Genomic DNA, 12822 nt, shown 5'->3' on the forward strand with positions numbered 1-12822 from the left:
TTTCTAGAGCACTGGTCTCCGACTGGGCCAACTGGAATTGACACACTCTCAGCTGACCTAGGAGTCAGAGGTCATCCATCGACCTCGCCACACTTCTCCCCCCCCTCCCCACCCCCCACCCAGCCCCCAGAAAGGTGAGTAGCTACAGACCCTGGGATAGCCCCAGGAATAGATGGGGCCGTCAGCTGACACATCTCTCCCTCCAGGAGTAATCAGCTTGCCCCAGGCCGCGGGGAGAACAGCTTAAAGCATTTCCCCCATTCATCCGAGAAGGCTGACGCCACCGCTGAAGTCGCAAGGCAGAGCCTGAGTGCAGGAAGGCACGGGAGTCAACGCTGCCACACGGGCCGCCTGGCTTTCCGAGCACGTAACCATGTTTCCAGCCTGGAAGGCCTGTTACGCTCGGATTGAATTCCCAACACGGGCAAATGTGACTTTTCATAATTTGAACAAGTCTCTTAAAGAACCTTACCTCCAGCAGAAGCACCACACACACACACACACACACACACACACACACACGCTGTTTCTCTCTCTCCGCCCGGTGGGTGTGAATCCTAATTGAGAGCTCAGTTTGGAGAGGTACTTCGACGAATCCTTCGGGCTTCCATCCAAACCTCGTACCCCGGGAGATGAGACAATTAAGAAGGAAGTACACCATGGAGCCGTCAGGATGGGGGAACAGGAGGAGAGGCTGGCACCCAGGTAGGAGCTGGGGCTTTCCTCCGGATGTTGGCTCTGCAGCCTGGCAAGGCACGGACTGCCGTTCACTGCCGATAATCATTTCAATGGCAGTGTGACCAGAGAACAAGGTTTGTGCCATATTAATTCTTCGAAATGTGCTGAGACTTCTTTGTGGGCAATTTCTCCCCCCCCCCCCCCATTCTTGTGCCACTGGTCAGATCTCTGCTCTGTGTCTAGTTCAATTCCAAGTTAATGGGGCAGAGAGTCAGGATGGAGTCTCGCTGAGACCCAAGGCCATGAAAATGCAGACAGGAAGCTGGGGTTCAGATGGGATTCCCGGGGACCTCAGAAAAGTAGGATTGGGACAGAAGGTGAGCATGAGGCTTTTCACCTGGAACAGAAAGAGATAAGCGTGCCTCCTATCAAGATGAGGGTGAGGGCAGGGTCCCTTTAAGGCTCTGAAGGATCCCCTCTAAGCTGAGACTGGAGTGATGTCTGTGACCCTCTATGACCTTGCCACCAGGATCTCGCTTCCCAGGCTCCTTGCTTCCTGTCATACCTCTGCCCAGTCTATACCCACACCTGCAAGCGCCCACACCCTGTGCCTCTTCCCAATTTGGTTATTTTTATAACTTTCATTTGTTCTGCTGATAGCTTTCATTTATTAGAAAAGCTATCTTAACACCCCAAACCCAACTAATCCAATTAAAAGTGGGCAGAAGATGTTCGCAGACATTTCTCTAAAGAAGACCTACAGGGGCACCTGGGTGGCTCAGTCGGTTGAGCGTCCGACTTCAGCTCAGGTCATGATCTCACACTCCGTGAGTTCGAGCCCCGTGTCGGGCTCTGTGCTGACAGCTCGGAGCCTGGAGCCTGCTTCGGATTCTGTGTCTTCCCCTCTCTCTGCCCCTTCCCTGCTCATGCTCTGTCTCTCCCTGTCTCAAAAATAAATAAAAACATTTTAAAAAATTAAAAAAAAAAAGAAGACCTACAGATGGCCAACAGCCACATGAAAAGATGCTTAACATCACCGATCATCGGGGCAATGCAAATCAAAACCACGGCAAGGGATCACCTCACCCCTGTCAGAATGGCCAAAATCATAGACACAAACAAAGGTTGGAGAGGATGTTGGAGAAAAAGGACCCCTCTTGCACTGTGGGCGGGAATGCAAACTGGTGCGGCCACCCTGGAAAACAGAAACTTAAAAATCCTCAGAAACTTAAAAATCAACTACCCTACGATCCAGGAATCGCACTACTGGGTATTTACCCAAAGAATACGAAAACGTTAATTTCAAAGGATACATGTATTCATAGCAGCATTATCTGTAACCGCCAAATTATCGAAGCGGCCCGAGTGTCCATCGATTGATAAATGGGGAAAGAAGAAGTGGCATATATACACAGTGGACTATTCCTCAGCCATAAAAAAAGAATGAAATCTTGCCATTTGCAATGACACGGATGGTGCTAGAGAGTATCATGCAAAGCGAAGTCAGTCCGGCAGATTTCACTCATCTGTGGAACTGAAAAACCAAAACAAATGAGCAAAGGGGGGGGGGGGGGGAAGAGACGCACACAAACCAAAAGACAGATGCTGAAATATGGGGAACAAACTGGCGAGTGCCGGAGGGCAGGGGGGTGGGGGGATGGGGGAAACAGGTGATGGGGATCAAGAGCACACTTGTCATGACGAACACGGAGTAATGTATGGAATTGTGGAATCACTATATGGTACACCTGAAACTAACCTACCACTGTATGCTAACTATCCTGAAATTAAAACGAAAACTTGTGGGGTGCCTGGGTGGCTCAGTCGGCTAAGCGGCCGACTTCGGCTCAGGTCATGATCTCACGGTCCGTGGGTTCGAGCCCCGCGTCAGGCTCTGTGCTGACCGCTCGGAGCCTGGAGCCTGCTTGGGCTTCTGCGTCTCCCTCTCTCTCTGCCCCTCCCCTGTTCATGCTCTCTCTCTCTCTCGGCCACTCAAAAGTAAATAAACGTTAAAAATAATAAACAAACAAACAAATAAATAAAATCAGGCGTATCAAGTCTGTAACTTATAGGAGCAAAATCTCCTCAAAGAGGAACCTACCTAGTACAGCGAGGACTAGGTTTGTTCACTGCAGAAACTTTAGAATATGTAAATACGCTTGAAGCAAACCAACATTTAGGTCACCAGCAATGCCTTCCACCAGAATGTTGGTGTGTTTCCTTCTGGGCTTTCCTTTCCCCCTTAACGAGGCATGGTCAGCTCTACGGGCTCTCCCCACTGGCTAGACCGCAGCTGACTCACGTCACTGCTTCCTTCCCTCACTGCCCAGCTCATGCCCACACCTCCTACAGGTCAGCAGCTGGCTCCTGCTTCACCCTATTAAGAGGGGTGTGACAGGCAAAGGTCTAGGATGGGAAACTCAGCAGCCCCGGGTTTTGCAGCACCTAATTTGCTGTGCGACCCCGACCTTCCCCAGGGTCCTCACGAGAGTGGAGAGGGTTGCACTCCATGGTCTGATCGTTGATTGTTGTGGCTGCAACGCATGCCATCCCCCACAGAGACAAAGTCCAAGAGGGACCAGGGGCCGATGCAGCCCACACAGGGGTGTGTAAGGAGGGCACCGCCTCTGAAGGTTAGGTTAAGGCATCCTGTTTCTTCCCAAAGCAATCGCAAAGAAGATGTCTCTCCCTGCTGCCCAGGCTTTGCGACAGAGGCTGGGATGGGGACAGAGAGGCTGCAGCCAGACAGGCAGCTGTGGGTTCCAGAGAGGTGACAATGCCAAGGTTGCAAAGGCAGCTTTGGGGGACAGGACGCTAGGGGCCTCCTGCACGGGCTCAACAGCCCGGGCCCATGTGGCCACCCGGGGCACCCCTGGCCTGCGGCAGCTCGAGACTTGAGTGGAGATGGTAGGAAGCAACCTGTCTTCCGAGAAAGGAGAGAAGCCCCGACCCTGAACTTGAGAGGCCTTGCCTATCACCTGCTGGCTAATTTTGCATCCTCGAATCAGCCGTTGCCTTTGTGAAGCGATGCCCATTTCTGGGCACAAACACAGTGCACACCCTTACAGCCTGCGTGCCTGGTTCTAAGCGATGTCCATCTGGTACCTCATTTGACTCTGACAAGCCTACCAGGTAGGCAGAGGGCTGAGTCCACGGAATGCCAATCTGCAGATCAAGAGTGGTCAACACCTGGCCATTTCACGTGGCCGGTTCAAAGTATTACGTCCACTTGACGCGTGAGGGGACTGGGCCCAGCTTGGACGCGTCACTGGCCACGATGACAAACTGGAGCCCACTCTGCAGACACGTCCCAGGGTCACCTCCCCTAAGTCTTGGAGAGCTGGGCCAGGTGGTTTCGGTGGCAACAAGGAGATGCTGACACTGGAGAGGAAGCAAGCATCCTGCCCCTCCTCACGGGAGCCAGCCGGTCATCCCTCCCACCATGAGATGCATCCGGGTGTCCCCGCAGATGCAGCCCCCGGAGGACCCGAGACAAGGAGTTCCATCTACCAAAGGCTGCAGGGCACCCCAGGGCCCCAGGCCACCTGCTGCACCCCGCTGCGCCTGCCCCCCACCCCCCGTAGGTTACCTCTCCGTGTCACTGTCGCTGGATGCCAGCTCCTCCAAGGCTGCCTGCAGGTCGGCAATCCGCCGGATGGACGTCTCCAGGTCTGTCTGGAGGGTCTGTCTCACTGCCGAGAGGTCCTCCACGTGCTTCTCCTGGAGGCAGAGACCACAAGCGCATGTTGGCTTTGGGCAAGAACCCACACACCTGCCAGAGCTTCTGGGGAGGAGACACACGCTGGGCTGAGTCAAGTGTTCACTGAGCACCTAGTACATGGTGGGCACCCCTTGAGGCACGCTCTCTGCACAGATGGGCTTATGGACCCTCAGAGAGATGCTTTGAATTTTATAGACGGCAGGGGCGTTTGGGGGGCCACCGGGGCGTGGCCCATGGACAGCGCTCACTCATCCACGCTGGGGTTCTGAGCCCAGCGTGTCCGACCCCAGAGCCACGCTCGGAACCTGCACCACCCACTTTGCACCAGGTACTACACCCTGGATGGATGAGCAAATGTATGAGCCAATTAATGTTTCCCAGACCAGTCACCGAAGCTGGTTCAGGAAGCTGAGTCTGCCTCAGGGTTGGATCTGCAGTGGGAGATGGGGGTTGGCTGGGGAGCAGACAAGAATGGTTCGCGGGGCGCCTGGGTGGCTCAGGCGGTTAAGTGTCCAACTCTTGATCTCGGCTCAGGTCATGATCTCACGGTTCGTGAGGTCCAGCCCCAGGTCAGGCTCTGTGCTGCCAGGGCAGAGCCTGCTTGGGGTTCTCTCACTCTCTCTGCCCCTACCCCACTCGAGTGTGCTCTCTCTCTCTCTCTCAAAATAAATACACTTTTTAAAAAAGAACGGTTCCCTTTCCACTCTGCCGTGCCATCCTCAGAGGGTGCAAAGACAAAAACTGACAAGCCAACGGGGCTCGTCCCAGAGCACCCCACTGCCGTTTACTAAGATCCTTCTGTGCCTGGCACTGTGCTGAGCGTCTTACCCTCAGGACCTCCCTCCCTGCTTAGAAGCCTGGCGGATGGCTATCATTGCTCCCATTTCGCAGATGAGAAACTGAGGCCCCGGGAAGCAAAGGCTTAATGGCAGTGCTGGAACTCCAGCTCCGCGCATCTGCCTCTCCTCTGTGGGCTCATCTCTTCCCCCTCCGACCCTGCCCTAATCGGATTCTGTCCAGACTCGGGAAAACCTCTGACTTCCATTGGCAACTGCTTTCACCCACAGATTTCACCCACCCCTACCCTTTAATTGCAATGATTAGCAACTGAGGGTGATTTTGCGCTCCCCCCAGGAGACACTCACTGAGCAATGCCTGGAGACATTTTTGGCTGTCACACCTTGGTGTGTGTGTGTGTGTGTGTCACTGGCACCTTGCAGGGATAATGCCCAACATCCTATAATGCACAGGACAGCTGCCTCCACAGAGCATTACCTCGCCCAAATGTCCACAGTGTCCCTGAGAAACCTCGGGTTAAACCCAGAATCTCACCTGCCAGCAGGTAAGCCCAGGGGGAATCAATCAAAGGCAGAGGGAGGTCTGTAGGGGAGGATGCTTTGAGCGGTGGTGTTGAGGATGGGGAGAAGCTGAAAGCAGCCTCATCAGCCAACAACTGGGGATCGGTAGGGGGGTCACGGTGTACCACTTTGGCGCTCTTAGACATTCCCGTTGGAAATAAGGGCTGTGGCAGCATGGAATGCTTCTGCAGAATGAAGGCACGCAAACGGGATAGAACGGAGGAATATTGTGTCCCTAGCAGTCTGCAAATAACGTGCGCGCAGTTGGAAAAACACTTAGGAAGTTGGTAGCATTTATAAGATGAGGATGAAGGGAGTGGGTATTACAGATAAAATGTTTCTTTTAAGCTGTTCTAATATTATTTAAGGATTATTTGCCGACTTTAAGACATTTTTTCACATTAACGTTTGTTTATTTTTGAGACATTAAGAGTGTGAGCAGGGGAGGGTCAGAGAGGGGGAGACAGAGAATCCGAAGCAGGCTCCAGTCTCCGAGCTGTCAGCACAGAGCCCGACACGGGGCTCGAACTCGTGGACCCTGGGATCATGACCTGAGACGAAGTCAGACACCTAACCGACTGAGCCACCCAGGTGTCCCTTGTCGACTGTTGTTTTAAGGAACATATCTATACCAACCGCTGAGGGCGTGGAAGGGGCAAAATATAAAGACTTAGGGTCAGACCTAAGCACAGTCCCTGGCTGCCCATTTAACTCACTAGCTGTGCAACCTCAAACAGTTTACAGCCCCTCTCTGAGCCTGGGATTGTTGCCTTTGTTTCGTAGATGAAGAAATGGAGGCCAGTGAAGGCATCCAGGGCAGTAAGGTACAGAGCCTGGATTTAAAGACTGCTCTTGCCCCCGCTCCCAGGTCAATGATCTTTCTGGGGCTACCTGTGCACACCCCCGGCGAAAGTCAGGGAGGAGCAGGGGCTGCTCCCCAATTATGGGGACATGCACAGCTCTCCTTTGCAGAGCGGCTCAGCCATTTCTGCTTATTGTGAGTCTGTGCCTTTCATCCGATTCTGAGGTTTTCCAATTTTAACGAGAGAGAGAGACAGACAGACAGAGAGAGAAAAGGCAAAAACTGAGAAGCCCAAGGGCTGAGCAGAGGAGAAGCGGCGTGGAGAGAGGCGGTCGGGGGGGGGGTGACAAGGAGCTGGAAATGCATTGCAGTTGATCGAAGCCGCCAGCTGTGAAATCCCCATCTTGGTGCTGACAAGGTGAGAGACGGTCCGAGGCAGGGCACCCCCCTCCCCCACCGGGCAGGAGGCCAGTGGGCTGTCAGAGGAAATAACGCACAGCGTGGGATGGCTGAGGAGGTACCTGCCTCTGGACGCCCACACGTCAGCTCCTAACGGCACCCAGAGAACTGGCTGGGCGCGAAGTCCCTGTGGCTTCCGAGCTCAGCCCCTTCCTGGGGGCGACAGAATCGACCACCTTCTCCCAGGCGACGGGGCACCTGTGTCTTTGTAAGACACGGAGAGGCTGCGCAAGGGCCACGGCTGGGCTGTTTTAGGCATGTGGTGAATGTTTATTTGGGAGATTGGGAAAGTGAGTCGGGAGCAGTGGAATGGCCATGCAGCCGGGAGAGGACAAAGCCGAGATGGGCGGCCAGGTCTTGGGTTTCTCAGTAACAGCGCTTTATGCCTCATGAGCCTCAGGGATGAGAAGGGAGCACAGAGGTCCCCTCCCAGCGGTGCCTGGGTCAGCTGTGCCCATGCAATGTCACATGGAACCCTCCCGGAGCCTCCTGAAGGGCAGAGGACGGGTCCACCAGGGACAGGCAGTGTCATCTCAGGGGTGGGTGACTCTGGGCTGGGACTAAGCAGGGGGGCAGAGGAGAGGAGGCGCTGAGACGAAGCAAACCTGTAATATCATGAAAGACAAAGTGGCCTCTGGACCCAGGGTGCCGGGGTTCAAATCCCAACTCTGCCATTCACTGGCTGTGTGACCTGGAGCCAGTGGATCAGACTCAACCTCTCTGATCTCCAGAGAGGAAAGGCTTGGCCAACGCTGGCACTGCTATCATTTAATTCTTAGAGGAGAACGAGGAGTGACCGGAGTGGGGGGGAGCATTGCTGAGGTTTGCCAAGGTCACGGGCGAGCAAGGACTCTGGCTCCAAGGCATTTTCAGTGCCCTGCAGAGGAAGGATGATGGGTGAAAAGCAAGGGCAGCGGAGGGGATGATGTAACCAGACAGAGCGAGGAGAGCTGTGAGCAAAACCATCCATAGGGATGCCTGGGGTGGCTCAGTCCATTAAGTGTCCGATTTTCTGCTCAGGTCATGACCTCACAGTTTCATGGGTTCAGGCCCCGCGTCGGGCTCTGCACCAGCAGCGTGGATCCTGCTTGGGGTTCTCTCTCCATCTCTCTCCCTGCCCCTCCCCTGCTTGCGCCGCCTCTGTCTCTCTCCAATAATAAAACAACAACAACGAAAGAAAACCCTCCGTAGATAAGGGTATCTGTGGACCAAGGACGGGGCCCGGGGGAGTCACATCAGACTCAGCGGGAACACCCCAAGGAGACGGTTTGGGGAAGTCTAGAGTATGTGCCATCAGTAATCAGCAAACCTCTCCTGCTTCAACTTGGAAGACAAATAGCGTCTGCTGATTGCACAGACCAAGTCGTTAGGAGAATGGATGTGGTGCTCCAAACAGCGTCCCTAGGGCAGACAAAACAATGCCCCCGCGGGAGACCCCTCGGGAGACACAGGGGACACGCAAGAAGGGGGCACAGGGGAGGCATCCTCTCTTGCGTCTGGGAGCCTGGGACCTTCTTCCATTCTCCACAACATCTGACTAACAGTGCTTGCGATTGGACTGGGACCGCCACGTGCACATGGGGTTGCGTTTGGAGGCCAAGCGTGAAGCCGGTCTTCTCTGTTTTCATCTCTCTTTGGAGGCTTGAAGCGTGAAGAAGTTGGGGGAGGAATTAGGATATGGAACTATTCAGATAGTTAGACGTATACGGCAGAAACCCACTAGCAAATATGCCCACGTTCATCTATGGCCATATACACACTGTAATAACACACAACATAGATATTATATGCATGCATGATATATTCATTACATGTATGTATATGTATGTTTATATACCTTTCATTCATTCAATAAACATTTATCGAGAACCTACCGTGTGCCAGCCCTGATCTACGCACAAGCGATGCAGGCTAAGTCCTGACTTCTGTGGAGTTCAACATTCTCGCAGGGACCTCATCTATCTGTATTGCTGGTGTTCAGAACATAGCAGGCACTCAGTGTATGTTTGGAGATCGCATGAATGGTGTTATAGCATGACTCTAAGTGGTGAATGAAGGGGGGGGGGCCTGGGAATTCATTATGCATACGTACTTCCACGCACACAGAGATAAATACAGTACTGTGTGTATGTGCTGACCTCCCCAGCATCGCCTAAGAGAATCATTAACCCTTGTTAAACTTCCAGGCTACTCCCCCTGGAACATGCCACACAGAGCTGCCCGTGTGGGAGGTCATTCATACGATAATTAGTAGCTGCAATTAAAATCATCTCCTCCTGTGACATTCCATTGGAGGCTAATATTTAAAACCATTGTTTGTTTTCTCTGCCCAGGGCATCTTTAGCAGACGGCCTCCTGTCTGCAAATGCGCAGGACTCACGCATCAGTTTCTGCGGCTCGAGAGGTTGCCTCTACATCCTTTCAAGGTATCCCACTGCAAAGTTCATTTCTCCTAGTTTATATTGTAGATCAGGCCATCTCAAAACACCTCCTGAACATAATGAAAACTCACTTTGTTTTCTTCTGATGCGCTAAAGACAAATAGAAATGTTATGTTACAGAGCCTGCCTCCCCCCCCAAAAAAACATTACACACAAATATATAAATACGCATGAACACACGTGTACGTGCATATATTCAGATGCACCTGTGTGAACATTCCCAGTCTGACACATAGCACATACTTAATAAATATTTGTTTAATTCATTATTAGTGAGTATATTTATTTCTATTTTCTCACATGGGCAGGTCCCCTGCTAAATGTATGAAATGCCACATCTCACATAATTTTTATGAGAGCCCTCAAAGTCAAGTGCGACACAAGCACATAAGAAGTAACTTGAGGACATGATGACAAAGTAATGGCAGAGTTATTATCTCAAGCGGTGAGAGGTCAGGTGACTTTTGTTTTCCTTTCTATACTTCTCCAGACTTTCTGCAAAGAATATGGATGACTCTTCTTATCAGAAAGTTAAAAACTATATAAGATTTTATTTCTGTCTATGCTGCGAGGAACAATCCACCGGACCACCCGCTCAGTGCCTCCCACGCTGGCCTCATTATCCCCATTTTACAGATGAGCAGACTGAGCCTCAGAAAGGTGAAATCATCCGCCCAAGGTCGTGCACCCAAGACACAGTGATCTACAGCTGGACCCCGGTGTCCTGACCCCAGCCCATGGCTCTTGTCCCCTTTGCTCCTGCTTTACCCAAGGATATTTGTGTCTCCAGAGGTGGGGGGAGTCTTCTCTGAAAGAAGTGATGAGATGATGGGGAATTTCCATTGTTTCATTCAAATTGTCCCAGGGTCCCTTGCCTGGGAGAAATGAGGCTGCGAGGCAAAATAAAAGCCCTGTCAACGGTGTCCTGGCTAGAGTTCCAGGGTCATATTGGCAATGGAACAAGCATTAGCATGGAGCTTTGAGTCTCAATGTGGGAAAGGAAAGTCTTGGGGTACCCAGTAGAAACCCCCAAAGGAAGCACCAGATTCTCTTACTTAGCGCCCAACCTCCAGCAACAAGAGGGGTTAAGGATAAGGTGGTCATCACTACGCAAAGTCCCTTTCTTCACAATCTTCCTGCAAATTAATTATTTGATTCTGTGTTTATCATGTGGTAATAAACACAGAGAGACTCATCAAAGACCCCGAAGTCACACAGCTAGAAAGTGACACACAGATTCAAGCTCAGGGCTGCCTGTTTCCAAAGGGTCAGTAAATACCTAACAACTCCTCCCACCCTTTTCTGCACCTGCAGCAGGCATGTCCAATCGATCCCTGCATACACCCAGGCAATCTAGGGCCAGAGTCCCCTCTATGAACCACCAAGCTAAGCACTTCATCCAGTGGCCCATCTACGAGCGTCAGCCGGAACTCCCAATCGTGCCACACCCTAAAAGACCTCCATCTTCCTGGAAATGCATCCTGAATCCTCAAAGAAGATACTGATATTAGTTGGTTGGTTGGCAGGCGAGAGGGCCAGGTCTCCTTGAAAACTGGTAAGTGCTCTGTGGAATTGAGAGACCCCGGTCGGGGGCGGTGGGGGGCTAACAACAATATGGGAGCAGCAGGAGAAATGAAACGCTTATGTGAATTTTGAAGAATTCTTAATCCTTCCTTCCTTCCAGTCCCTCATCTGGCAAAATTCAAGTATGATTTCCAGACAAAAGATCATGGCAAGAAACAAACGAAATAATGTATGGTGGTGTACATCTGGTCTACCTAATATGTGGGCACACACTTGATACGTAACAAAATGTCCTTCTTTCTATGCAAAGACTCAGAAAGTATGAAGCCTGCAGGTATCACATAGCAAGGACAGCCTCATTTTTCAGAAAATGTAGTTTTATAAGCCTGTTGCTTTTTTGTTGTTGTTGAAACTGGAAGGATTTAATACAGTGCCTCAAAGTAGCCTCTATCAGTTGAGAAAATAGAAATAGCTCTAGATCATTCAAACAAAAGAATTTAATACAGGGAATTGGTTATTCAGATGACAGAAAAAGGTGAGAAGCCAGGATAGATTAGCAATGGCAGGAAGGCACTGCCGACCTAGAGCTCAAAGGACAAATCAGAATGTTGGGCCATCCAATGGGAGGCTGCCTGGTGGATGGGAGGCCATCCAATGGGAGGCTGCCTCAGCTGCTGCCGGGGATGCACCCCCAAGGTAGTGCAAGAGAGGGAGAAATATCCTGGCTTCTCTCCCTCTCCTGCTCATTGTCCATTGCCGCCTTTCATTGGTTGACCAATGAAAGGCAAGGAAATGAGAAAACAGAGTTTCCTACAATTTATTTTTATTTTTTTTAATGTTTATTTTTGAGAGAGACAGAGACAGAAACAGAGAGACAGAGCATGAGCAGGGGAGGGGCAGAGAGAGGGGGAGAGACAGAATCCGGAGCAGGCTCCAGGCTCTGAGCCATCAGCACAAAGCCCACCATGGGGTTTGAACTCATGGACCTCGAGATCATGACCTGAGCCGAAGTTGGACGCTTAACCGACTGAGCCCCCCAGGTGCCCCTAGTTTCCTACACGTAAAGTCGAGAAGAGAAGGAGTGGGAATGTATCTGAGAGGAAAAGAGGAGAATCACGGGCACAGAGCACAGACATATCCAGGCTCAACCCAGGCTTCATTATGAAAGACAGGGTGTTCTCAGTTTGTAGAAAGTCATCCAACTGTATGTTTGCAAGATCTGCACACTTTCCTCTCTTTCTCTCTCTCTCTCTCTCCATCCATACCTATATTTATAAATATTTACATTTTATATAGATGTAAATATATAGTAGATAGATAAATAGATGCATGTGTATATATATATGTGTGTGTGTGTGTGTGTGTGTATATATATGTGTATATATATATATGTGTGTGTGTATATATATATATATATATATATATATATGTTTCAAGGAAAAAAATCCTAAGAAATCCAGAATTACAATTTTCAAGTGTTACAGAACCAAATGTTGGATTACAACCCCCTAATCTGTATTAGTTATTTATTGTTACATAACAGGTTGCTTCAATACCTAGTGTTTTGAAATATGAAAGATCATTCACTATCTCTCTCAATGTCTCCTGTGGGTCAAGAATTCAGGAGTGGCTTATCTGGCTCAGAGTCTATAGCAGAATGAATAACAGCCTCCAAAGACGTCCACATCCTAATCCCTGCTACATGTGACTATGTTAACTTAGATGGCAAGAGGAATTTTGCAGGTGTGATTAAATTAAGGATCTTGAGATGGGGAGGTTATCCTGGAGTATCCGGGTGATCCCTAGATGTCATCAGAAGGGTCCTCATAAGAAGAAGGC

General features: G+C 50.9%; 1 protein-coding gene across 3 annotated transcripts in view; it reads right to left on the reverse strand.

Moving 5' to 3' along the window:
• Nucleotides 1–12822, reverse strand: part of MYO18B (myosin XVIIIB) — a 255506-nt gene that overhangs the window by 33456 nt on the left and 209228 nt on the right. For all 3 annotated transcript variants that reach the window (XM_027050907.2, XM_027050908.2, XM_027050910.2), the window contains one exon: nucleotides 4268–4398. In XM_027050907.2, the coding sequence (XP_026906708.2) occupies nucleotides 4268–4398 (131 nt within the window). The remainder of the gene's footprint in view (nucleotides 1–4267; nucleotides 4399–12822) is intronic.

This window comes from Acinonyx jubatus, chromosome D3 (genome assembly GCF_027475565.1).
Source record: "Acinonyx jubatus isolate Ajub_Pintada_27869175 chromosome D3, VMU_Ajub_asm_v1.0, whole genome shotgun sequence".
NCBI lineage: Eukaryota > Metazoa > Chordata > Mammalia > Carnivora > Felidae > Acinonyx > Acinonyx jubatus.